At 39.8% G+C, this 27,485-nt stretch overlaps 1 protein-coding gene across 2 annotated transcripts in view; it reads left to right on the top strand.

Moving 5' to 3' along the window:
* LOC114551096 (kinesin heavy chain) overlaps nucleotides 1-27,485 on the top strand; it is a 39,997-nt gene that overhangs the window by 6,346 nt on the left and 6,166 nt on the right. For both annotated transcript variants that reach the window (XM_028572181.1, XM_028572182.1), the window contains 19 exons: nucleotides 3,366-3,439; nucleotides 5,164-5,268; nucleotides 6,693-6,741; nucleotides 6,844-6,899; nucleotides 8,543-8,630; nucleotides 10,232-10,356; nucleotides 10,471-10,575; nucleotides 11,286-11,434; nucleotides 12,550-12,698; nucleotides 15,498-15,679; nucleotides 16,076-16,144; nucleotides 17,406-17,612; nucleotides 18,568-18,720; nucleotides 20,032-20,229; nucleotides 23,091-23,208; nucleotides 24,082-24,152; nucleotides 24,253-24,362; nucleotides 26,569-26,670; nucleotides 27,340-27,400. In XM_028572181.1, coding sequence (XP_028427982.1) covers nucleotides 3,366-3,439; nucleotides 5,164-5,268; nucleotides 6,693-6,741; nucleotides 6,844-6,899; nucleotides 8,543-8,630; nucleotides 10,232-10,356; nucleotides 10,471-10,575; nucleotides 11,286-11,434; nucleotides 12,550-12,698; nucleotides 15,498-15,679; nucleotides 16,076-16,144; nucleotides 17,406-17,612; nucleotides 18,568-18,720; nucleotides 20,032-20,229; nucleotides 23,091-23,208; nucleotides 24,082-24,152; nucleotides 24,253-24,362; nucleotides 26,569-26,670; nucleotides 27,340-27,400 — 2,171 coding nt within the window. The remainder of the gene's footprint in view (nucleotides 1-3,365; nucleotides 3,440-5,163; nucleotides 5,269-6,692; nucleotides 6,742-6,843; nucleotides 6,900-8,542; nucleotides 8,631-10,231; nucleotides 10,357-10,470; nucleotides 10,576-11,285; nucleotides 11,435-12,549; nucleotides 12,699-15,497; nucleotides 15,680-16,075; nucleotides 16,145-17,405; nucleotides 17,613-18,567; nucleotides 18,721-20,031; nucleotides 20,230-23,090; nucleotides 23,209-24,081; nucleotides 24,153-24,252; nucleotides 24,363-26,568; nucleotides 26,671-27,339; nucleotides 27,401-27,485) is intronic.

Below are 27,485 nucleotides of genomic sequence, written 5' to 3'. Positions count from 1 at the left end.
AAACGGTCAGTCTTTGGCGCAAACAGCATTACTAATCTTGGAACCTATTGTTAGTACAGTTCACAGAATTAATCGCTGATATTTCTCCAGTTATGGACCTTTTGCTCCCATTGGTCTGCCGCTCCAGTTTTTAAAACCATAAAAGATTCTGGGCTTTTGAGTAGAGATGAACCAATACCTGAACTTGGGAATCTGCCAATACCGAGTACCAATCCGATACCACTGTGTAAAAAAATAATATATATATATATATATATATATATATATATATATATTATTGTTGTTTTAACTGCTGTATATTAGTATTCCTTTATGGATTGGATATGATTTCTATCTATGTTGTTTAACTCTTTGTGAAACATTTACAAACGCAAACAATAAACGCCACAGAACTTTCTTTTATTATCCAGTTTGACAGTCATAATGGAAAAGAACATACATAAACTACTTTAACGTAGATTTATAAATTACATGGTATTGGATCGGTGCCACTCGAGTTCTTGCCCATACTGATACTAGAGGTGTTGAAATTAATCAAATAATCGATGCATCGAATCGTGGACATGGACCATGCTGCATCGATAATCGACAGGCTCAAAATCGATTATTTCTGTTTACAATTTAATGTAGGCCTAACAACATTTCTATTTACATATTCGGTTATGTTTTGCACATTCAGGAAGTGCCATGTGCTCAGTGCTGTAGTTTTATGTATCCAATTTATCTAGTATTAGAGCACTGCAGAATGTTTTGTTTTTGAAGCTTGAAAATCTATGAATTACATATCCTACATGGCTTTAATAGAAACATGTATTTGATGCATCAAGATTAGAGCCCAACCGATATGGATTTTTGGGGGCCGATGCCGATATTAACTTGAAAAGAGCCGATTTATAAGCCAAGATTTTGATTTTGAAAATAAACTGGATATTAGACCCATTTCCTATAAACTGCACTTACACAACATTCAATAGCAAAATATCTGCCTGCCCTACATGTATGTGGGCTGTATAAACCATTTTCCAGAAGGGATTATGTTAAAAAAAAAAAGCCTTAGATTACAGTCTCAATGACTAAACAATTACATATCAAAAGTATATATTTTTTAATGATCAAAAAACAGTCTGGTTTTAAACATTTAACACTTTTACTTACTTCCAGTTGAAGCTGGTTTTAACAGTCTGTGTACTGTAAATAAATTATAATACTAAAGTTAAAGTAAAAGAGCTATACCAAACAAATTCAATATTCCAAAAAACCATGTCAATGAATTGAAAATAAAATTTAAATAAGTTAAATGTATAGCTACATATAAAATAAATAAATATAAAATAAATAAATAATACCAAAATATAATTAAAACCTTGTAGAATGTTCTCAATATATACAACACACAGGCAAGGGGTTTTCCTCCTTCACTACTTTTTGAGTATCTTATCAAATGCTTGTGGCAGGGTAGGCTGCTGTGTTCTAACAGAAAGAGTTTTTTGTACCTCACTCTGCTGCTGTGCCTCTTTATATTGCTCACTATGTTTGGTTTTCAGATGAGTCCACAAATTGGAAGTGTTTTTCTGCTTCGCTTTGATAGACCCCTGGCTTACATTAGCTGCACATATATTGCAGAACACTGCATTAGAGGAATCTTTGCAGAAGTAGTCCCACACTTTGCTGCTACAGCGTTCACCTTTTTCATCCATCTGTATGCCAGAAAGAGAGACAGAGAAAGAATAAGCATGTGTATTAATAATATCACCATGTATCATTACTCATGTCATCATTACAATTATAATAATAATAAACAGGGATCTCCTACATAGGCAAAAATGAGAAACATAGAGAAATATTTTTTTTATTTTTTTTTGTCAAGCAATAGGTATTACCTATTTATATTTAACAATATTATTACAACATGTTCCTGTTATGTCTGTAAAGCTGCTTTGAAACAATCTGTATTGTAAAAAAAAAAAGAAAAGAAAAAAAAGCGCTTGTTCAGCTCACATTTATTTACATGTCCCCTCTGGTTTAATCGTTTCTGACGCACCTACTGTAGTTACTGTAACTACACTATTTGCTCTCACAGACACATTCACAACGATCCCGTATATCTTCTCCTCTTCTCTTTGTGCAGTCTGAATCAAAACATCGTCATGCGCTGGCGAACGTAAAGTTAGCCTACTGTTACCGGCTTTCAGCTCAGAGAAGATTACGGAATCAATTCGAAGTTGAATGGTTAACGTTAGTGTCATGAATACACCGCTGTCAATTTTGAGAAGAACCACCTTCAAACAAGTTAATAGCAAGCATTTAAGGGGCCTGCTGAAAAGGAAGCTATGTTAGCGTTAGAATAACGTAACAGTTGTTGTTTTTTCGAGGCACGCTGTACATAACTTCTAGTCATTGACTACACGCGCCCCCCTGCCACAGTTACGCGGTCATTATGTGGGAAACACAGCAGATATATTTAGAATAAGTTAAACGCTAACGTTATAGTTTGACCTCTTATTAACGTTCGCGCTCTTCCACTGATAAACATGGTATTAGTTAGCTAGCTTTGTGGCTAATCTAATATAGCAACGCATTAGCGGCTGTAAGTGATGTTACAGAATATTTAGAAGTGATAATGATAGGACCGTTAGCTAGAACTACCACACCGTTTTTATATACAGTGTATGAACTAAATCTACAATCATTTCACATGACGAACGACAGACTCACCGTCAAAACAGTACATCTCCATGCCGGGTGTAATGCTCTGCCACTGGCTTGGCTGATAGCCTTCTTCTGTAGTGGATTTCTGGCGCTGTTGTCAACTGGGGAGTTGCAGACCTCCCTCTGGTGGGCAAACTATGCAACACTCATAACATGAGTGAAGCATGAGACTCTGTTTCTCATGTTTCATCGGCCGTTATAAATGCCGATGCCGATTTAAATGCAATAAGCTCATATCGGCCGATAATATCGGCCGGACGATATATCGGTCGGGCTCTAATCAAGATATCGAATTGAATCGCTGACATGATAATTGTAATCGAATCAGGAGATCAGTGAAGATTCACACCTCTAACTGATACCAGCATTTTAGGCAGTATCGGAGGCTTTTCCGATACTGGTATCTTTACTTTTGAGAAAGCGTTCGGGGCGGGATAACCCTGTTATCGTGACATTATCGGGAAGACATGTATCCGCTTTAATACTAGTAAGAGGAAGATAAATAGAAGTATTAGTACTAAAAGCAGCATCATCATCATGAAGCAAGTAGTCACAGTGATAATAGCAGCAGTATTAGATGTATTACGTTTTTTTTCATACACATGATTGTAATATCGTAATCATGGAGAAGTGTTTTTCATGCCTGTGCGTTCCAGATGTGCTGGGCGGCTACAACGGGACCATCTTCGCTTACGGACAGACGTCCTCCGGGAAGACACACACCATGGAGGTGAGAGACTCATTCAGCCCAGTGTACCTCAAACTGTTCTAATAGAAATACATTTACAACCTGGAATTACTGCCTCAGTATTAGAGCTCAACAGTGTGGTCTGGAAGTAAAAAGCTTTTTTTTTTTAAAGTTCATTTTCTCCGTTAGGATTTTGATTATCAGCCATAATGTTAAACCACATTAATTAAACCAGTGTTTCTGCTAGATTTTTTTCAACGGGGGAGGGGGGGGATGTCAACAGTATCTTTACCTAAGTGAAAACAGCATGTACATCCTTTTTGCAACAGTTTGCTTTGCTCTGATAAACAGTAAATTCATCAAATTCAGTGTCCATAACGCTATTTTCCAATCTACTGTAGCTGTCATATTTCACGGGCCCCTTGACTGCAGTTTTCATGTCGCGGCTTCCTTCTCTGTTTGTCACTCTGCCTGAGGAGAAACTGCTGTACTCGTGCTGTTGTTGTTGACTTGCCATGACTTGCGAGTGATGACGTCCTGTCACCGTTCCCGTTGCTCACCCTCAAAGGGGAGAGAGAGCGGAGAGCGGATGACTGTTAGCTTGAGTTCAGTAGATCAGACGGCTCTGCAAAGTCATGTAACTACAACTTTATGACTTTTCATAAACTGCTGAAAGAGCGGCGGTGCGCCGCTACTACGTGTATATAGCGGAAACCCTGCAAACTCGAGGCCCAGTGACCAAATCTGGACCCTCACAGATTTTGAACTGGCCCGCATATCAATTTAGGGTCACAATAAATTTTGGCCCACCTAGTTTTTGTTGCTTTTTCTTAAGTTTTTGTCACTTTTGCTAACGCTTTTGGCTGTTTTTTCCCCATGTTTTTGCCACTTTTTCTGTGTTTTGTTTAGTTGTTTTTGTTGCTTTTTTCGACCTTTTTTGGAACTTTTTTCTTTGATGGCTAAGTTACTTTTTCAGGACTTCATATTGACCAAACTGTAAGTGAGAAAGCTATATAAGACATACAATGATACAGTCAAAGATATTTGACTATTTCAAAATAAAATCATGTCAAATTATACATGTTTCATTTCCAGTGTGGCCCTTAGTGAAGTTGAGTTTTACACTACTGGTCTAAACCATCCGATGTAGACATACCGAATGAGAGGGGAAACACCTTAGCAGGGGGAATGAGAGGGGGAAACACCAGAGCAGGGGGAATGAGAGGGGGAAACGCCAGTGCAGGGTGGATGAGAGGGGGAAACGTCAGTGCAGGGGGAATGAGAGGGGGAAACGCCAGTGCAGGGGGAATGAGAGGGGGAAACACCAGTGCAGGGGGAATGAGAGGGGGAAACGCCAGTGCAGGGGGAATGAGAGGGGGAAACACCAGTGCAGGGGGAATGAGAGGGGGAAACGCCAGTGCAGGGGGAATGAGAGGGGGAAATGTAGCAGAAGATATTTTTTAAACCAAAATGTAGCAATGTAAATGTAGCCTGAGGCTGCCCCGTGGCGTCTGTCCCCTCTCCACTTCTTTTTAATGCCCTTTTACTGCTTTTTAATCTATTGTTGATTTGACTCCTAACTTCCTATTTTACTTGACATTGGTTTTGTCATGTCAGTTGGTTTTTATTATTGCCAGAGGTTTCTACTTCTACTTTGCTACATTTCAGAGAGAAATATTGTACTTTTTACTCCACTACATTATTCTGAAAACACCCTAAAACAACAGCAAAAGCATTCAAACATCATTATCCATTTCTGTGTTCAGGGCAAACTGCACGACCCCCAGCTGATGGGAATCATCCCTCGTATCGCCCACGACATCTTTGACCACATTTACTCCATGGACGAGAACCTCGAGTTTCATATCAAGGTAAAAAAAAAAAAAAACATTTGTCACAGCACAAAGCTCAAACTTTCAAAGCTACAGCATCTATAATAATTTTTCATAATCTGCCGTTTGGACCTTTAAAGTTACAAATATCAGTCCTAATCGCCTTAATAAATATGCAGAATAAAAGTTGAGGCTACAAAAACATTTTCAAAGTTTCTATCTCAGCCATTTTGGTTTCTTTTTAATCAAATTATCCAAAAAATAACGTGTATGTTTCCATACAACGCTCTTCACAAGTAAAGTAAACAATCAGTTCACTGCTTTCATTGAATTTGGGTGTTTTCTTCAATTTTATAGCATAAAAAAAGTAAAATCATTTTGAAAAAAAAGTCTAAAAAAGCAATAACAACGACAAAAAACTAAAAGAAATTAGCGTAGAAATGAGCGACAAAAACGTCAGGTAAAGTGTCAAAAGACGATCAAAATGGGGAAAAAAGTTTTTTTTGACCCAGAAAAGCAAAACGTTGATGGGAAGACAACTCAAGGGTTGAACCCTCTATCTCAGAATGTGAATCACCAAACCAGATTTAACCAACTGATTCTTGCATCGAAGGTAATCTGTCCGCCAAACGGTAACTTTCTGAGATAGTTTTTTCTCTCCAACAGTTAAGAGGACAGTAAAGCCAAAAACATCAACTCTGTAATATTATATTATAGTATATTATATTATTATATACAAGTAATATATTGTTTATTTTCCATGAAAAGTTTTACTCGTGTTTTTTTAAATTTAAACTTGGGATCAAAAATACGGCACTGACGTACACATATATACAAAACAAGCAATTTTTTCTTTTCTCGTCACATTTAATGCCTGTTTCTTTAGCTTTAGAACAGCATACATGCATCTGAAGGCTCTGACACACCGACCTGACTGACTGCCTCTCTGAGTTGGTCCAAAAAGTGCCTCGGAGCACACCAAAGCGACGCCGACAGTATCATGTCATAGTTATGACGATTATGTCGATACCTTCAAGTAAAGTGTTACCTCTTTTTTTTCAGTAGCCTTCTTTCTCTCTGTAATAACAAAACACAAATTCCAATTGTAAAATCCAATAAGTCCAGTAAGTCCAAACCTATTCATCCTATTTAAATGTTGTCATTTATTCTGTTCTTTTTTCACACCAAACACAATAAAACTCATCCCTTCAAACTCTGTTACAACACCACCATATATTCAACGTCCCTCACAATTTATTGAGCGATAGAAAATGTATTTAAAAAAAGAAAACTTTCATAAGGTTTTGAATTCAGACATTTGTCTGGACTTTGAGAAGCGCTGATCTAAGATTTACTTTTTTGGTGTTTAGCTGATTTTCCTTTTAACATTGAACTCTTTATGCTTAAATATCTGACAGGTAGTCGATGGGTAGATATTAAAAGTTTGGAGTTTCTCTGGGCAGGTTTCCTATTTTGAAATCTACTTGGACAAGATCCGAGACCTGCTGGATGGTAAGTAAGACTATTTATCTCAAATGTATATGTAACATTGAAGGTGTAATTAAGTAAGTAAGAATCAGCTTGTGATTTTGGTGATTTGTGTTCTGTTTAAAGTGTCGAAGACGAACCTTGCTGTGCATGAAGACAAAAACAGAGTGCCCTATGTCAAGGTTTGTAAACTTTACAGGCCTTTGACATGATTTCACGTGATCTTTTTCAACTTTTTTTTTTTTTTTTACAAAACACACAACTCGCAACATGAACAAACTTCCGTCATCACCACCCACCCAGACAAAAATCAAGAAAAGATGACACAGTAACTACAATATTCAAGACCATTCAACAAAATAGACAATAAACCAAATAAACATATGTATAAATGACAACACCATAAGCCCATCATACACGTCTCTCCCCAGCACAAAGACTTCTTAGGAGCCCTCCAGAAAGTTCAGGTGCTTTCCCATTTTCTAGTGTAGACATCCAATCTGGAAAACGTTTATATGACATTTTTTCAAACGCCACCACCCTAGCCATCTCACAAGCCCACTTCTGGATTAACGGCACCCCTTCATTCTTCCATCCCCTTAAAGCTTTAGTACGTAACTTTTTTTTATATTAATGAGCGTCCGTTACATTCAATCCATTGCCAAATAAGTTGATACAAGGTTAATTAAGACTATTAGCTCCACACAACTCTCTCTGTATTTCTCAGTATGACTATGTTGAGACAATTGTGTCATCCGGCGACTCTCGTGGTGTTGTCATTACTTAGAATTCCTCATGTGTGCGACAGAAACTACGTGTTGTATCTTTAAAATAATCTGTCTGGCTATCATTAAAGTAGTCTGGACCCAGCTTCTTATGTGCTTATCCATCCCTGTTAGGATCGACCCATCTCCCGAAACAAATAGTCTCAGGCTGAATGGAACCTGGTTCCCTGCAGTCAGACATAAATTATCATGTATCCCGGTTCAAAACTCCTGGACCTTATCACAGGACCATAGGACAGGAAGTAATTGGCTGTCCTCTGTCTTACACTTCCAACAATTTGGTTTGTCTTTCAGACAAATTCTAAACAATCTGGAGTGAGTCCAATAGAAGCGATGCACAATCTTAGTTTTAGTATTCCGACGCATTTCACATGATCTTTGATATTCCAGCAGCCAGTCAGTTTGGGAAATCCCACGATCTCTACAAAGCTAATGTTAGCTTAAGTTGGTCGGCTGACTAAACAGGGAGGGACTGGAAATCCTCTCCGCGAATTGCCCCGCAAAATTAATACAATGATTATAACTTTTATTTTGTTGGTAACCGTTGTTGTATAATCGCAATATTACACTCCATTGTAAGTGTAATATTGCGCAAGCGCTTCATTAGCCGCATCACTGTGCCAATAATGACATTCAAGCAAACCCTCTCGTGTAATATTGCTTAATTAAATACATTATGTGTGTATATGTGTCTGTATGTATGCGTAGGTATACCCTCATATTTGTCTGCACTCTTCACTCTTCAAGTTCTAGAGGACAAAATGTATTGTACATCACAAACCTGCCAATTTACTTTTATATGATGTTTTTGAGTGCTTGTGAACATTCATCTACCTTCTCTAAGCTATGTGAAAGTGTGATTGTTGGTGTTGGTGAGTGAGGAAATGGGCTGAGTGGGACTTGAACATTATCGCAGGACTTCCTCGCGTTGTTTTATTGCCGTTGTCACTTTGTAATTCTTTTCAACTCGGTGCAAAAACGACATTTTGGATTAAATACCTAAATACATGGCGTTAATGCACTTTCTCTTCCTCTGTCAGGGTTGTACTGAGCGTTTTGTGTCCAGTCCGGAGGAGGTGATGGACGTCATCGATGAGGGCAAAAACAATCGGCACGTGGCAGTGACGAGTATGTAAATTCATGTGTATTTTAATATCTTCCTCCCAATGTTTAACTTATCTTTTATATTCAATGTAGGTATTTTTTTTTAGCATTGCCAAGTATATGAAGTATCAAGATAGATAGATAGATGTTGTTGTTATTGCATATATTTACACAATGAAACTTAGTTGGAGCAATCCAATTTGCAGCATTAAAATACAATATAAAATGTATGCACACACCTCACTCATGACCACATTACTCATAAAAAAAATACCCATATTACCCATAGTATAAATAAATACTTAAATATAAAAATAGAAATATAGGGAGCAGTGAATACAAAAGTTACTGAACAGACATTATTGCACAGAGTTCATTATTGCATTAGGCCCGGGGTGACAGTTCTATCCCCGTAAAGTAAAGATCCTTTACTAGTAAATGCAGCAACAAGTTAAAACTAATTAAAGTAAAAGCACTTGTACTTCAAGTGTGAAAGTAAAAGTATTTTTCCTGCCGGAGAGAAGAAAAACAGTTCTGCTACAAAAATGTGCATTAATTTTTTTTAGACTTGGCTGTTTTTAAATTGAATTGAGATTTTGGTGGGAAAACCAACTGAACTTGAACTACTTAACAACTCAGACATCTAAAATGTAACAAGAGGCCCCAAACTAGACGCTGCATATTTTTAAGGTGTCACAGCCCGGCTCCTAAAAAACAGGAGACACACAGTTATACTGGGGCTGGATCTCACTTCCCTTAAAGTGCTCATATTATGCTTTTTGGCTTTTTCTTTTTCTTTATCTTTTTTTATGCATGTAATAAGTTTACAAAGTGAAAAAGCCCAAAGTCCACCCCAAAGGCACTAGAGGTGTGAATCTTCACTGATCTCCTGATTCAATTCGATTACGATTATCATGTCAGCGATTCAATTCGATATCTCGATGCATCACAATGCGTCAAATACATTTTTCTATTAAAGCCATGTAGGAAATTTTATTCATAGATTTTCAAGCTTCAAAAACAAAACATTCTGCAGTGCTCTAATACTAAATAAAGTGGATACATAAAACTACAGCACTGAGCACATGGCACTTCCTGAATGTGCAAAACATAACATAATATGTAAACAGAAATGTTGTTAGGCCTACATTAAATTGTAAACAGAAATAATCGATTATAAGCCTGCCGATTATCAATGCAGCATGGTCCATGTCCACAATTCGATGCATCAATTATTTGATTAATTTCAACACCTCTAAAAGGGACTTACCATCTCCAACAGAAAACATTGTTCACAAACTGCTCCAAACAGCTCTATTGTAGTCCAGCCTTTACTTCACAGACGAACGCACGCATTTTGTGTCACTTTGTAACACACGTTAAAATGCTCGCCTAGCCGCTAGCGTGGCACGCCCTCAAACCAAGCTAGTTAGAGCTATATATATATATATATATATATATATATATATATATATATATATATATATATAATAATGTAATTTATTTGCCGCAGAATAACCTAAAACAACTGCAAATAATGGCACCAACATACTGTACTTTCCACCGCTGAGCTACACATTTGTAAGAACCAGAACTTGCTGTAAACCAACTATTACTATTTCTAGACATGAATGAGCACAGCTCTCGCAGCCACAGCATCTTCCTCATCAACATCAAGCAGGAAAACATGGAGACGGAGAAGAAGCTGTCGGGGAAGCTCTACTTGGTCGACCTGGCGGGCAGCGAGAAGGTTCGTTCTGAGTGAGATCAGGAACATTGAGTTGATGTAAAGTTGACGTGAGATCTAATCCGTGTGTGTGTGTGTGTGTGTGTGTGCGTGTGCGTGTGCATGCTCTATGAACAGGTCAGCAAGACGGGAGCAGAGGGAGCCGTGTTGGATGAGGCGAAGAACATCAACAAATCTCTGTCGGCGCTGGGAAACGTCATTTCAGCTCTAGCCGAGGGAACAGTAAGTTACACATTGTCAGTGTTTGGGCAAGTTACATCCTAAATGTAATACATTATAGATTACTAGTTACTGTCATTTGAGAGTAATTAGTTATATTACAATATTACTGGCTCTGAATTGTATTGCTTTACACGACTACTTTTGAGTTACTTTCACCAAAATAACTGCAGAAGTATGACTTGGCAGGTATTGTGAATTTCACCACAGGATCAATAAAGTAGGGAGGAGGCCCTATCTCCATCTCGTAGATTTAGATGTATACTCGGCCAAAATGTTTCACTGTGTTGGTGACACCACTAAATGTTGGGTTAAAATGCTAATACGGCACCGAAGCTTTAACAACCGGACCGAAGAGTAACACGGATTTCGGTTCCTCATTTCAGTGCTACTAAAATGCCAGCGCTGCCCTCTGATGCTCCGAAACGGATGTTAGAGGCAACCGAAACATCGGTGCATGTGACACTAGTTTACAACTTACATTTGGCGCCAGGTAATGTTAGCCTACCGTTAGCTAGCAGCTGGATTAAACACGGTTAAAATGCTGACATTTAACGATAAACTGTGTGACTGTATTTCACTGTAGAGGATTCCAACACCGAGACGTAACAGTCTGCAAAAACCCAAATGATACCCAACCCTACTCACCATCAACATCCTACCTTTAACTTCATGTAAAGGTAAATTTAAATGTGTGACATTTATATTTTCAGAAAACCCATGTGCCGTACAGAGACAGTAAGATGACTCGCATCCTGCAGGACTCTCTGGGGGGAAACTGTCGCACCACCATCATCATCTGCTGCTCGCCGTCCGTCTACAACGAGGCTGAGACCAAGTCCACGCTCATGTTTGGACAGAGGTACCCATTACTTACCATCAAACATGCATCTTAGGGCTGGACCGTTAATCCTATTCAAATCCAAATCGCGATTTTGTGCAGGGGCTTTGAAAATATCTGTCCATGTGCAGTGTTGTAATGTAACAAAGTACAAATAATTAGCTACTGTACTTAAGTAGAATTGTCACCTATCTGTACTTTATTTCATTATTTATATTTCTGGAAACTTTTACTTTTACTCCACTACATTTCCTAAATAAAATGTATACTTGTTTGTTGCCAAGCGGCAAAAAAATAACCATAGGCCAAAAGTAAAGAAGAAGAGGAGGAAGCATAATGACTGATAGTGTTGTCACTACCCGATGTGAGTCCAGTGCAGATGTGAGTTGCGCATGCTCAGATTTAGATCCATAAAATAATAAACTTTTCTCATTACAAACAATAACAGAAGATGGAAATCATTTCAAAAACGTTTTAGCTATCTATGATTGTTTGATTGCTAATGTTAGCTCACTAGTAGCTTACTTCTACTATCAATACTTAAAGGTGCTGTAGGTAGGATTGTGAAGATCCAGGACTTAGCCAAAGAATTTGAACATTGACAACTTCTCAGTCCCGCCCCCCTTTCTGCTAAAGCCAAAAATGGTCTCCTAAGAACTCCCCCCACAAGGGAGAATGAATGTGTGTGCATGAGCAGTGATTGACAAGCAGTTAGACACCCCCCCTGGCCCTGATTGGTGCATCTGAACAGAGAGCGGTGGATTTTTGCAAAGTGCACTACAGGCTGTAGGTGGTGCCAGAGGAGACAGATTTTTTTTTTTTTTAATTACCTGATTCATGTAGTTCTACTCGAGCATAGGGTCAGTTTTAGCAAATATGACAGAACGTTAGCTTTATAAGCAGTCTACTGCACTTTTAAGTACATTTGATATCAGAAAATTACTTTGATACTAAATTACAGTAAATATCAGATACTTTAAGACTTTTACTCAAGTTATATTCTAAAAGGAGACTTTAACTTCTACCAAAGTCATTTTCTGAGATACTTGTACTTTTACTCAAGTATTGCTTTCAAGTACTTTATACAAGACTGTTCACGTGTTTAACTCAACTCTGTTCTGTCTGTGTTTCGTCAGAGCCAAGACCATCAAGAACACAGTGTCGGTGAACCTGGAGCTGACAGCCGAGGAGTGGAAGAAGAAATACGAGAAGGAGAAGGAGAAGAACAAGAGCCTGAAAAACGTCATCCAGAGGCTGGAGGCGGAACTGAACCGCTGGAGGAACGGTGAGATAAAAAGACACAGATGGCTAATGAAAAGTTCCAGGAAAAGCCCAAATAAAGCGCTTTAACGGTGGTGTTGTATTGAAGGGGTGAACACCTTTCTTCTCAAAGACATTCCCCCATTTATTGCTGCTGTTTTGTTCAATTATGCCGTTTTTTTCCCTTCAATTTGTCACTTGTGTCAATTGTGGCCGGGTTAGCTCAGTTGGTAGAGCAGGCGCACATATATAGAGGTGTATGCCTCGACGCAGAAGGTCAAGGGTTTGAGTCCGACCTGGACGATTTTCCTGCATGTCTTCCCTCTCTCTGTCCCCTTTCATATCTGGCTGTCCTTTCCATTAAAGGCTGAAATTGTCACCAATCTGTACATACTTTAAACAGGGCTTAAGAATTTGGGGGAAAAATCGAATTGCGATTTTCCTGCCAGAAATCGCGATTTGATTTGAGATTTTGATATTGCACCTTCTACGATCTTGTTAAATAAAGTATTCAAAAATCATTATCATCATTTCATCATCATTATCCACTGCAAACAGGACATTTCTGTAAACCATCTGTGATATGTAACAGTATTCCAGCATTTAACGAAAAGAGGAACAAAAAATGTTAAATCAAAAGGTACACTAAACATTCAACTTAGTTTTGCACATTCGATTAATCGCGTCCTTCACAATTAGCTAATCGCTAATTCTTTCAAATCAGGATTTCAATTTGAAAACGATTAATTGTTTAGCCCTACTTTTAGATAAGTGTCCAAATCACAACCAAATCAAGTCTGTGAGTTTTATCACCTTGACTGATAACAACCTGGATAGTTGACACAAACAATAATGTTGCATATTGTCGCATTAAAGCAGAGTAACTCATTAACAGAAAATGAAGATCTGCGATGTTAGCCTCCCAAAGTCAGACCACCATCAACATCCTACCTTTAACTTCATGTGTGTGTGTTGGAATGTAACAAAGTACATTTACTCAAGTACTGTATATAAGTACAAATGTTGAAGTACTTGTAGTCTTTTCTTTTCATGCCACTTTCTACTTCTACTCCGCTACATTTCAGAGAGAAAGTCAAGCTGAGATGATTAGACCATTAAACACACAACTGGTTGGATCCTTTACACTTTGCAGGACTTTTACTTGTGAGTATTTTAACAGTGTGGTATTAGTACTTTTACGTAAAAGTAAAGGATCTGAATACTTCTTCCACCACTGGGTATATCCATCACATAACAACAATATTTTTAATAAGGGCATTATACTGCCTTTTGTTTTGTCTCTACTCCGTCTGACTTCCTCTCTTCTAAGACTGCAGTGTTGGGAAGGGGTTCACAGCATCCTCGCCCATTTTTTCCATCTCTGTGGCATGGTAACCACTCTCTCTCTCTCTCTCTCTCTCTCTCTCTCTCTCTCTCTCTCTCTCTCTCTCTCTCTCTCTCTCTCTCTCACACGATCTCACACTCCCTTTTCCTCTTTGCTTATTGTCTCTGCCCCCTCCACCCTCCCTCGATTCCTCTCTCAAATTCAAATTGCTTTTTTGGCATGAATGTCAGGAAAAAAATATTGCAGTGTATGCATTAGTTAATTTATTTAGGGTCAATGAAGAAACAACAGTATATTAATATTAAATCGATAAGTGTCAAATGTAAGAAAGAAAAACAACTGTCTCTCTCTCTCTGGCCATTGCTTTTTTTTTATTTGTTTAATTCCCTTGCGCATGCTGATAACACTCCCTCTCCCTAGCAACAAATCAGCTCAAAGCCTATGCTCCTTACACATAAATGTAGTGAACACACATACACACACGCTGATGATGCAGTGTTTCTGACATGACTCAGCATCTGGCTGAATGCCGAGGCTATTTAAACTGAGCAGCTCTTCACCTTTTCACTCTCTCCTCTCCATCTCTTCTCATCTGAAATTTATCCTCACGATTAAAAAGTCAACAATAATTACACCGTTGACTCTTGAACTACTGAAGTCACACTGCTGCTGGTTCTGTCAAAACACATAAACACATAACCAAAAGACCAAAGAAGGATGCTATGACTCTGCGTAAGTCTGCATTCAGACAGCCTGCGTCAGACGCTGCGGGGAAAACACAGGTCTTTTGAATGGGGGTGTATTTGCCAAAAATTAACCATCTGCATGATTAAGAAGCTGTAAATTTCATCAAATTGTATGCACTTTCAGCTTCAAGAGCGCAGTCATGTTGGCCATGTGATGAAAATGTATCCAATCCGCGACTGAGACCGTAACTCACAGCACCAAACCACAGCACAGCCTAGTGTTAAACAGAGGTGGAAGAAGTATTCAGATCCTTTACTTAACGGATGGGATGAGTGAAAGATCTAACCCAGGGGTGTCAAACTTAACTTCACTAGGGTCCACACTGGAAAATGAGAATCCCATCAAGGACCAGACATGAAGAGTTTATAGACATGCTTTTATTGGATCGAAAAATTTAAATATCTTTGTATTGTTGTTGCATGTCTCATATAGTCTTCTCACTTGCAGTTTGGTTGACATAACATACTCAAAAAGTCAGCAAAAAAATCCTTAGCCATCACAGAAAAAATCAACAAAAAAGGTTGAAAAAAGCAACAGAAACTCTGAAGAAAGCAGCAAAAACATTGGGAAAAAGTGATAAAAAACGTAGGAAAAAGTGACAAAAACTAGGCGGGCCAAAATGTATTGGGAACCTAAATTGATATGTGGGCCGGATCATGAGCTGCGAGGGATGGATTTGGCCGGCAGACCTTGAGTTTGACACGTGAACTAACCGATGAGTCTGTGTTGCAGGGGAGAACGTTCCTGAGGACGAGCAGCTGAGCTCTAAAGATCAGAAGGGCGGCGAGCCGTACGACAACACTCCCGTCATCGACAACCTGCTGCCGCCAGGAGGAGGCATCTCGCTCCCTGCCGACGAGCGGAGCCAATACGAGGACGACGTCAGCAACCTCTACAAACAGCTGGATGACAAGGTGAGGCTGATGAATGAGGGATACATCTGGATGAGGGCTAAGATCTCGTGCAAATCTTGTAATTATTCTGCATTGGTATTATAACTTCACATTAGTTTCAAATGGATCTGTAAAGATGAATCAAATATTTGTTAACCATTAAATTAACCGCCAACCTTGGATAATCGGTTCAAGTAATTTTTTATGAAAACTAGTTACAATTCTCTGATTGCAACTTGTTAAATGTGAATATTTTCTAGTTTCGTCTATCATCTGTGACAGTAAACTGAATATCTTTGAGTTGTGGACAAGACGAGACATTTGAGGACGTCATCTTGGGCTTTGGGAAACTCTGATCCACATTTTTCACCATTTTCCCCTACTTTCAAACTCTATTTTCTCCTAATAATTCTACAGGATGATGAGATCAACCAACACAGTCAGTTGGCAGAGAAACTCAAGGAGCAGATGATCGACCAGGAAGAGGTTTGTCTCCCAGATCATAAATAAAAAGGAAACTGATTGTGAGTTTATATCAATGTGTGTATGTCAATGTTTCCCCCAGCATCTGCATCAAGACACTAGTACTTGCATAGCATGCCACGAACAGCTCAGGCCCAGCTTTCATCCAGGACATGGTCAAAACGTAGCCTGATGGGCACCTCTAAAAAAAAGTTTAACTACACGTTGCGCCGATGCAGACCGCATCAACTGTGAATGGTCCGTTTGGCCGTGGCTTGGTACCGTTGCATTTCCCCCGAATCATTTCCTGGTTTTTCTTTTCCATAAACAACATGAAATCAAGGAGAGGGTTAACTTTTCCAGCTACAGATTTCCGTCCGTGGTCAGAAAGAACAGGGGAGACACTATGACTTTAGAGGCACTACTCGCTCTGAAGATAATCACCATCACTCTCTCACTCGCTCTACCACACACCATTGGGCCACCAGCAATGTGGCCTCACAGCAAGAAGGTTCTGTGTTCGAATCCAGGTCGTTCCGGGGCCTTTCTGTGTGGAGTTTGCATGTTCTCCCCATGTTTGCGTGGCTTTCCTCCGGGTGCTCCAATTTCCCCCACCATCAAAAACATGTACTAGGTTCTCCAGGCAGTGCCCTTGATTAAGGCACTGGCTCAGATCTGGAGTTGGTCCCCGGGCGCTGTCATTGGCTGCCCACTGCTCCCTTGAGGAATGGGTTAAATGCAGAGAATGAATTTTGCTACATGTACCTGTATGTGACAAATAAAGTACCTTTACCTTTACACACTCCCCACACACACGCCAGCCCTGCTATTCTCTTAAAGAGATCGACACACACACCAATGCATAAGTAAGAAAGCTCTGCGTGCAGCCTCCGCAGAAGCATAAATCATGCTTTACACCCTAGCCCGTCTAATCCGCTTCTGCATCGGCCAATCTGCTTGCTGCACTCTCACAGCGAGGGACACCAAATCACTCAACCAAATCCCAAATGTTTGCTGTCCTGGCCCCTAAATGGTGGAATGAGCTCTGACATCAGGACGGCTAAAGTCTACACATCTTCTGCCGCAGGCTAAAAACACATCTCGTCCAACTTCACCTTGGATAAAATGTGACTCTTTGTAGTTTGGCTTATTCAAAGCTAATGTGCTTGCACTGTACTTGTTGTCCGGAAATTGTACCTTCATGGTTGAATGCACTTAATTGGATGTTGCCTTTGATAAAAGCGTCAGCTAAATGACATGTAATGTACACATTGTTCTTCCCCAGCTGCTGGCGTCTACGCGGCGCGACTATGAAAAGATCCAGGAGGAGCTGTGCCGGCTGCAGGCGGAGAACGAGCTGGCCAAGGAGGAGGTGAAGGAGGTGCTGCAGGCCCTGGAGGAGCTGGCCGTCAACTACGACCAGAAGAGCCAGGAGGTGGGGGAGAGAGACCGAGCCAACCTGCAGCTGGTGGAGGAGCTGCAGCACAAGACGGTGAGTGGACGGCACAAAGATCACTGCCATTTCATGGTTGCTGTATCCTGATTTAACTACAAATATGGACTTAAGATTGTTCCAAGGGTTCAAAATTAATTTTTTTTCTTCCACCAGCCAAAAGGCTAGTGAATGTGTAGATTTTCCCAGCCGCTCAATAGATTATCATTTAGTGTTTTCCCTCAGTTTGTGGAAGCACATGTTAGGTGCACATATTTGGCGGGGGGTTTAGGGGTCCTCCCTCAAACTAATTCTTTTCAATTTCACATCATTTTGGACCGCAGATAATAAATAAATAACTGTCAAAAAGTTTAAAGACAAAACTTGTTAAAGTAGTCCACTGGCAACTGACTACAATGATTAGATCTGAAAAAAGTCAGTTAGTTTTGATGCTCACATTGATTTTATATTACTTCGGCTAAGGTGCTTCCCAAACTGCTCGGGTGCTGCACCTAAAGCCTTATAACTTTAGGAAAAGCCCTGCCATAAGCAATGATTTTGTAAGCTACTTTAACTATACTACCCTAGAATATGTTTTAAAATATGACAAACTATTTTTTTTATTATAATATAGTGGCTATTGTTTTTATATTATATTTTAGTATGATGTTTTCTTGTCAAAGCACTTTGTAACTTTGAGATGGAAGGCAGCTCTGGAAGAAGTATTCAGATCCTTTGTTAAAGTACTAATACCACACTGTAAAAATACTCATACTCAATACATATCATCACTCAGACATCTTAATGTGTAAAGTAACTAGTAACTAAAGCTGTCGGATGAATGTAGTGGAGTAAAAAGTACAATATTTCTCTCTGAAATGTAGCGAAGTAGAAGTAGAAACTGGCATGTAAAGTAAAGTACCTCAACATTTGGACTAAAGTACAGTACTGGAGTAAATGTACTCTACTGTGTTTTGTGTGTGTGTGTGTGTGTGTGTGTGTGTGTTGTGGACAGGCGTTGCTGTCAGTGGTGCAGAGCGAGCTGAGTCAGCTGCAGGAGCTGAACGACCTGCAGAGGAAGAGAGCCGCCGAGGTCCTCAACCTGCTGCTGCGAGACCTCAGTGACATCGGCGCCATCATCGGCACCGGCGACGTGAAGACCGCCGCAGTGAGGACACACACACACACACACTAGAGGATTGCATTGGGATTAGGATCTTGCAGGGCAGGCGGTTTTTAACGTTGCTGCGGCTGGGATCTGGCGCTGCTTTTGATCAGCTGTTGATAGGTTCGCCTAGCTAGGTTTTATAAGAAAACAACGAATGCACATAGAGCATCCAGTTAAAAACCAGCCTAAACGCTTTGTTAACACTCCTCTGCTCTCTCTCTCTCTCTCTCTCTCTCTCTCTCTCTCTCTCTCTCTCTCTCTCTTTCTCTTTCCTTCCTCCTACCCAGGGCTCTCCACCCCTATCTCCTAAGGCAGCCCTGAGGGATCCAAACAACAGGCACTAACATAAAATCTGTTACAATGCGTTAAAAAACAAGGAAACAAAACAAAATCAAACAACCTGAGCAAAACAAACCAGCCGACAACATGTTCTTAACTAATAAGTGAAATAAATAAACAAATACATATATTTGACAATACCCTTATTGCACTAGAATAACTGTAATTATGCACTAGAACATACGCTACTTATTACCGATAGGTATGCACATCTTTATTAATACTACACAGTAAAATAACTAGTTTCCCTGCGGGACAGGAGAAGACACTAAATCAATGGTCAATCTGTCAATGGGCGGGACCCAACATACACACTGCAGGAGCGGGATTAAGAAAACAGTCTCGCGCAGGGCTCTAACACACACTTACACACTCATGCATCATCTTTTACATTCACACCCTAAGGCTTTGATTACACTTGCCGCCTTTCTTGACAGGATAAAAGTTGACTAGCACTTATGTAGTAAATAAAAAAAGAAGAAGAAGCTGGAAGAGTTTTCATTCCAAAAAGCAGCCGAAAGCGTCTTTTGTTGCTGTAACAACAGCCACTGCTACAGCATCCTAGAGCGCTATGTGGAGCGGTGCTATATAAACCAAATGCTAACGTTAGATAGTGCAAAACGGTTTAGCGAGATCGGGAGAAAGAACAGAGAGAAGGAATGGTGCTAATGCTAAAGTTAGATAGGAACAAAGCAAGTTCCCTGAACAGGGAGCACCCGCTCATATCATATAACCCGCTGTGCTCTGACACTAGCACAAGTCTATCTATCGGCACCTTCTCCATCTTTCAGAAAAGTTGAACTTTTTTCAACTACAAAAAGACGCTCTGAGCTGCAGAAAAAAACATTGGCGCTGGCGTTTAAAAAAAGCTCTCAGGACTTTTTTGAAAACAGAAAGTTTACTCCATAGGATTATAATGTAAAACAGACGCATTGCCCTAACCTCCCAACCCTCTGCTTCCCCCCCCCACAGTCCTCGGAGACGAAGGGTAACGGCTCGGCGGTGGAGGAAGAGTTCACCGTGGCTCGACTCTACATCAGCAAGATGAAGTCTGAGGTCAAGTCTCTGGTGAACCGCAGCAAGCAGCTGGAGAGCGCTCAGGCCGACACCCACCGCAAGATCCAGGCCAATGAGAAAGAGCTGGCGTCCTGTCAGCTGCTCATCTCCCAGGTAACCATCCACCAGCTGATATGTATTGTGTAGAGCTGTAGCTCCCAGTCTGAGGTTCAGTGATCTCTGGGAGTCTGGTTTTAAAGCAGCTTTGGTATTTTTACGATGTTTTCACATGATGACGTTTAGTCCCTTAAATTACCCAAAGTGGCACCTTTAATTATTTGCATGTGAAAAATATAAAACAAAATGTGGTTCCACTACTGGTATTTAAGTTTTTGAATACCAAACTACAATCATTTGTACTCACTTGCAACATGTATAGTACTAATACTACGTTCAATTACTTTGAATTTGTGCTTTATGACCAGAGAAAGCTGAGAAAAAAAGGTTGTAGGGTCCATGTCCGTTTTGATAGGTTGTTTTTTCTTCATTTTAAACCACTTAATCACAAGAAAACGGAGAAAAAAAAGTTACATCAAAAAACTGAATAATAATTTCCCCACTTCTGTTATACTGACTGAAAGTCACTCTGGATTATAGGGCTGTGCTCGATTGAAGAAAATCTTAGTCGACTAACACTCATTCAATTGTATCAACTAATCAATTAGTTGATTTAATCGACAGATCTGTAAATCTGAGTTTCTCCGCAAAGATTCATGCAAAAGCGGCACTTTAATTCTTGTGTTTACCAGAGGTGTGCTCGTACGTTTCTTGGAAATAAGTCATTCAGCATGAAAAAAGCATTAAAAATGACTAATCGACTAAAGAAATCTAAGTTGACTAAGACCAAAACAACCGATTAGTCGACTAATCGACTAAAAGGGAGAAGCTCTACTGGATGAATGGCTCAACTTTTCTCTTGCTCTTTTTTATGTAAACCAAGGGTCTTAAATGTTTTTTAGGCCAAGCGCCCTTTAGCTGAAAGAGAAACAGAGTAGGGACCCCCTACTATAAAATGCAATAGGCAAGGCAAGGCAGCTTTATTTGTATAGCACATTTCAGCAACAGGGCAATTCAAAGTGCTTTACATAAAACATTAAAGAGCAGTTAGAAGACAATTAAACACAATTTAAAAACATTAATAAACAAATTAAAAACATTAAAAGACAAGAATAAAATTGATAGTGCAGTATAAGAATAAAAGTTACAGTGCAGTATAAGAAATTAAAGTTAATGAAATAGATTATTTAAAGAAAAGCAACATCAAAAAGATAGGTCTTTAGCTTAGATTTAAAAGAACTGAGAGTTGCAGCGGACCTGCAGTTATCTGGGAGTTTGTTCCAAATATGTGGAGCATAAAAACTGAACGCTGCTTCCCCCTGTTTAGGTCTGACTCTGGGGACAACAAGTAGACCTGTCCCAGACCACCTGAGAGGTCTGGGTGGGTCATAGTGTAGTAGCAGATCAGAAATGTATTTTGGGCCTAAACCGTTTAGTGATTTATATATCGCCAGTAAGAGTATTTTGAAATCAATTCTTTGAGGCACTGGAAGCCAGTGTAGAGACTTCAGTACTGGAGTGATGTGATCCACTTTCCTGGTTTTAGTGAGGACTCGAGCAGCAGCATTCTGAATCAGCTGCAGCTGTCTGATTGATTTTTTAGGGAGACCTGTAAAGACACCGTTACAGTAGTCAAGTCTACTGAAGATAAAAGCATGGACAAGTTTTTCCAGATCCTGCTGAGACATAAGTGCTTTAACCCTTGATATATTTTTAAGGTGATAATAGGCTGATTTTTTTAATTATGTTAATGTGGCTTTTAAAATTCAGGTCTGAGTCCATGACTACACCAAGATTTCTGGCTTTGTCTGTTGTTTTTAACATTGTCGTTTGAAGCTGAGCGCTGACTTTCAATCGTTCCTCTTTTGCTCCAAAAACAACCACCTCCGTTTTTTCTTCATTTAATTTAAGAAAGTTCTGGCACATCCAATCATTAATCTGTTCAACGCACATATTTAATTGTTGTATTGGGCTATAGTTCCCTGGCGATAAGGTCATGAAAATTTGTGTGTCATCCGCGTAACTATGGTAACTTATTTTGTTGTTTTCCATAATCTGAGCCAGTGGAAGCATGTAGATGTTGAACAGAAGAGGCCCCAGAACTGAGCCTTGGGGAACTCCGCACGTCATATTTATATGCTCAGATGTATAATTACCTATAGACACAAAGTAGTCCCTATTCTTTAAATAGGATTCAAACCACTTTAGTACTGAGCCAGAAAGACCAACCTAGTTTTCCAATCGGTCAAGCAATATGTCATGGTCTACCGTATCAAATGCAGCACTGAGATTAAGTAATACTAAGACTGAAATTTTGCCACTATCTGTGTTTAAGTGGATGTCATTAAAGACTTTAACAAGAGCCGTCTCAGTGCTGTGGTGTGGTCGAAAACCTGACTGGAAGGCATCAAAACTTGTTTTTAGCGATAAGAAAAGGTTGAGTTGTTGAAAAAACACTTTTTCTATGATTTTACTTAAATAGAAGTCCTATGCAATAGAAGTCCTATGCAATAAGAAGCTGCTCTTTTTATGGCTGTGTCCTATTCGTTTGTATGTTTTCATACAAAAAGGAGCTTTACACACATTATCAGAGCTGAATATTTGATGGCTGCAGTGTTATACATTTTAAGTAGTCTTAATTTGGGTGTTTACAGCTCATTTACATTTAAAAAGGGCTGTAAATTTGGTTCTTCAAGTTAATTATAGCACACCATAGTCAACTTTATTCAAATAAAACGTAATTTCCCACAAAATAGCAGCTAGTGAAAATGCTGAGTCGCAAGTAATTTTTGGAAAAACACTCGCCAGCAACAGGGGCTGGTGAGCAGAAAAGTTAATGTCAAGCCCTGCTGAGGACACCCTAGGGGGTCCCGGTCCCCCTGTTGAAGATCTCTGTGTCCGTGGTGTTTGTGTTGCAGCACCAGGCCAAGATCCGCTCTCTGACAGATTACATGCAGAACATGGAGCAGAAGAAGAGGCAGCTGGAGGAGAGTCAGGACGCTCTGACCGAAGAGCTCGCCAAACTGCAGGCTCAGGGTCAGTACATCACAACGGTCCTCCCAATCAGTCACTTCCGGGTCATGCAATTTGCATCCGTTGAAAACTTAAAAATTTAATGAAACGCTTCTTTCTTACATTTTTTAATTGAGCACAATATCTGAAATTTGAAAACACGAGTCATCTGTTTTTTTTATTTTTAGACCATGTGTTTAGTCATTTTCTGCCTTTTTGGTTTTATTTTGAAAAAAAAGAATGAACAAATGATAAATGGATTGGTATAAAAAAAAAGAGTGGTGGTTTGATTTTTGTTTTAAAATAAAAAATTTTAAATCTAAATATAAGGCATTTTTTTTGTCACTGAAACGGCCCATTTGTGTGACGTCTTGTTGTGTTCTTTAATATTTCACAATAACTGTTTTGCGTCAGATCGTTTAAAGATCTCGACTTGCCCGACCGCACTTGAAGGCAGCTTTATTTCCCAGGAGAGAGAGATAAAAAAAAAAGACGAGCGAGACATTGTTGTTGAAGGAAACGGTCCGCTGTTCTACAAACTCCCAGGCAGTTCAGAGCTTGTATTTGGTGTTTTAAAACTTTCTTGTGGCAGCGATAGAGGCAGTGATGTTTCCTGTTTCCTGTACGGGACTCTCACACCGCCTCAAATCACACCCACAAGTCCAGTCTCTGGTTCCATGATTGACCACCGCATCGTGACGTGGGGTTGTGTTTCTCCAAAAGTTGAGTCGGTCTCAAGTTTTCACCGCAGGCCTGATGCGTTTTCTTGCGTGTCCCCCTTTGCGCCATCCCCGGCCGCAGCCTAAACACACTACCACGGCCGACGCAGGCTGTCTGAACGCGGCCTCAGACATCTTACCTCAGGTAAAACAAGTTTTCTCTTCTCTTGGTTCTCAGAGAAAAGACACGAGGTTTTGGGAGAGGAGAAGGAGGACATCAGCAGACTTGATAGAGACGAGGACATCGAGGTGACAGAAAGTACATCTGGAAACTGTAAAAAGTCAAATGATTATTACATTTGAAGCATGGAGCTCTAATGTGTTTATTTCCCCTGTCTCTGTTCTCCAGAAGGCGCTGGAGGAGCAGCTGGAGAAGCACCGGGAGGCTCATCAGAAGCAGCTCAGCCGCCTCCGAGACGACATCGGAGACAAGCAGAGGATGCTGGACCAACTCACAGAGTAAGGAAACATCAGTACTCGCAGACACAAAGCACTGGAGTTCAGAGTTTAGAGTTCTTTATTCTCCCTAGAGGGGCAATTTGATTGGGAGATACAAAAAACAACAACACAATAAACATGGCTTAGCAGCACACAACCAACAGAGTGATTAAGAACAATTTCATCACTTTAAAAGTGGACAGTGTCAAATAAAATCCCATGAGATTGTCTGGAAACGTTATTTCTAAAGGTGTCACTGAGAAGGCCCAAAGTGACACTAATAAAAACTGTGCATTTAAGAGTTGTTCAAGTTGACAGCTTTTATTTGCACGGTAATTTATTTGCAAAGTTAAAATGGGCTCAATGTACAACGTGACATCATGACTTTGTGTAAACATACACTATATGTCTACGCCGGATACAGCGGACGGGTTGCAGACTGATCTCAATAAATGAGGTTGACACGCCAATTCCTATGCTATTTTGGCGTGTTATCAAGACACAATTGCTTTTCAGGCGGTTGGGTTTAGGAAAAGAAGAACGGGACGGTTGGGTTTAGGAAAACAATAACGGGGTTGGGTTCAGGAAAAGAAGAAAGCTTGGGTTTGGGTTTAGGAAACGTGACAGCCGGGACACGATCCCCAGTCTCCTGGGTGAAAGTCCTGTGTTTGACCCGTCCACCCCCATAACCAACCTCCCTATGAGGATTTTCGGGCTTTCATACTAATCGCTACGGCGTAAATTGACACACAATCGCAAGGTAAAGTAGGTCAATGGAGGCCAAACGGCGTTGATAAACATGCTAAAAAGCGATTATTCGTCTTGATAACACGCCAATAATGGCATACGAATTGGCATGTCATACATAAGCCACTTATTGAGATCAGTCTGCGATGTCAGAGCTGTAGAATAAAACCGTCAGAGAAATACAATCTCTGGAGGGCCTTTTTGCAGATTTTTGGATACATTGACTCATCACTGTTCCCAAGTACCTATAGGACTCAACCATCTCCACCACTGTGCCCTTGATTGTGTTAGCCACCTTAGTTTTTTGAACATTTAACTTGAGGAAATGGCTGTCACACTAGTTGTAGTTGCAGTTGTAATTTATTTTTTATTATTTGTACGTGTGATGCTTGTGCCATGTGGATTGTTTTTTTAGACCCAATATGCCTGGGTTTTGATATATCTTGCATGAAAAAGTTTGAAAAAGTCTATTTAAAAATGGTGAAATCCAATGTCACCCATCTTGGGTTTCACCAGCCCACCGTTCAGCACAGAGGATTTCTTACACAGGTTTCAGGGTTGAGCTTCATATCCAGTTAAGTGCTTTTTCAAAGAGAGACTGTTTGAGAAGGAGAAGAAGATGCTCAGAGAACATGAAGTGTGTGAAGTGTGTGAAGTGTGTGAAGTGTGTGAAGTGTGTGAAGTGTGTGAAGTGTGTGAAGTGAAGCTCAGCGAATAAAGCTGCTGCATGAAAGTCATTAACTTGTGGGTTCAAAGTCCGTTCCCACATCTGGGGGAGAAAAGAAGATACAAGATCCCTAAGAGACTGACTTTTGAGAATCGGTACAGTCGGTAAAGATGCTCTATTTAAATGTTGGACTTGTGTGCTCAGGTTTGAATTTAAAGTCTAAGACTTTCAAAAAGTCAGCCACACTGTAATTACATGACACTGAAAGAAGATTTTGGCAGATTGGGCGACTTTGAGCCTCAGAAATCCCCCCAAAACCAGATAGTTTACATATTCAGGCTGTGAAACAGGTTGTTGGGAGTCAGCTGTGTGGTCGCCTGCTTTTAAAAATGTAATCTTTGTTTTTCATGTTTTGCTAAATTCTATGATGGCTAAGAAACTTTTTTGCCGACTTTTGTTTTACGGGGTTAAGGGTTTTACGTGGACCAAACTGTATGTGAGAAAACTATATGAGACATGCAATAAAACACTTTGACTTTTTTGGTTAAATAAAAGCATGTCAGTAAACTCACATGTCTGGCCCTTATTGTGATTCTCATTTTCAGTGTGGCCCTTAGTGAAGTTGAATTTAACACCCCTGCTTTAAAGTAAAACTCTTTGCTTGTTTATTTATATATTTATTTTTGTCAATCCTTCTCTCCCCTTCATTTTCTGTAATCTCTCTGCTGTCAGAGGTCTCATAAAGGCCTAGAAAATGCTCCAAAGAAAGTCAAACTGCTTTTTTATTAATTCCCACTTCTCTTCCTCTCACAGTCTAAACCAGGGTCTGCTACTGGAGCAGGAGAGACTCATGTCGGACTATGACAAACTGAAGGCCAAAGAGCAGGAGAAGGATGCAAAGCTACAGAAACTCATGTAGGCATCTAACTGCGCTGTTATACATTGACTACGTTTACATGAACATAATATTCTGTGTTTTGCCCAAAAATATGTTATTCCGACTAAGCTGTTTACATGGCTAGTGAAAGAGAATATTCCACTAATATTCCCGTTTACATGCAGCTGTGTAAAATAAGATTTTTCAAAGTTTTTCTTAATGTTTAAAAGTACTACTGTATGTTTCTTTTCTTTTCTTTTGTGCATGCATCTCTACCGCAGCCATGCAAACATTGGCTGGTTGGTTTGTGTACAACAACCGTAGCACATAACGTACAGAGCTGACCGTAAGCCGTAAACAGGCCGTAAACTGTTGCGAACTGCAGCAAAAAAAATATTCTGAATGTGATGTATACATGTCCAAAGAATGCCTCTTTTCATTTGAAATGGTATTGAAAAGGTCTTAAAAAGCCTTGAATTTAAGTTGGAGGATCCTGGGGGTACCCTGTACCAGCATATCCCACATGTCCATGTCCATGTCCATGTCTTAATTGGAAAATGCTAAATTTAGGAAAAAAGCCTCATCAAATTCGGAATATTGTCATATTCGGAATAATTGTGGAATATTGGTGTGCATGTAAACCTACTCGTTGATTAGTATCGGATGTAATACAATTTCAGTTGTAAATGTCTCTGTTTTCTGTGCAGACTGCTGAATGAACAGAGGGAGCAGGCCGAAGAGGACTTGAAGGGCTTGGAGGAGACTGTGGTGCGTGTCTGACTGAAAGTTAGCCTGGGTGTAGTATATATTGACGTTGCAGTTCTGGGATTTCTTCGGTACTGAAAGAAATTCC

The sequence above is a fragment of the Perca flavescens genome, chromosome 24 (assembly GCF_004354835.1).
Source record: "Perca flavescens isolate YP-PL-M2 chromosome 24, PFLA_1.0, whole genome shotgun sequence".
In the NCBI taxonomy this organism is placed as follows: domain Eukaryota; kingdom Metazoa; phylum Chordata; class Actinopteri; order Perciformes; family Percidae; genus Perca; species Perca flavescens.
Note: the sequence above shows the minus strand (reverse complement) of the source record. Positions and strands in the feature narration are given on the sequence as shown.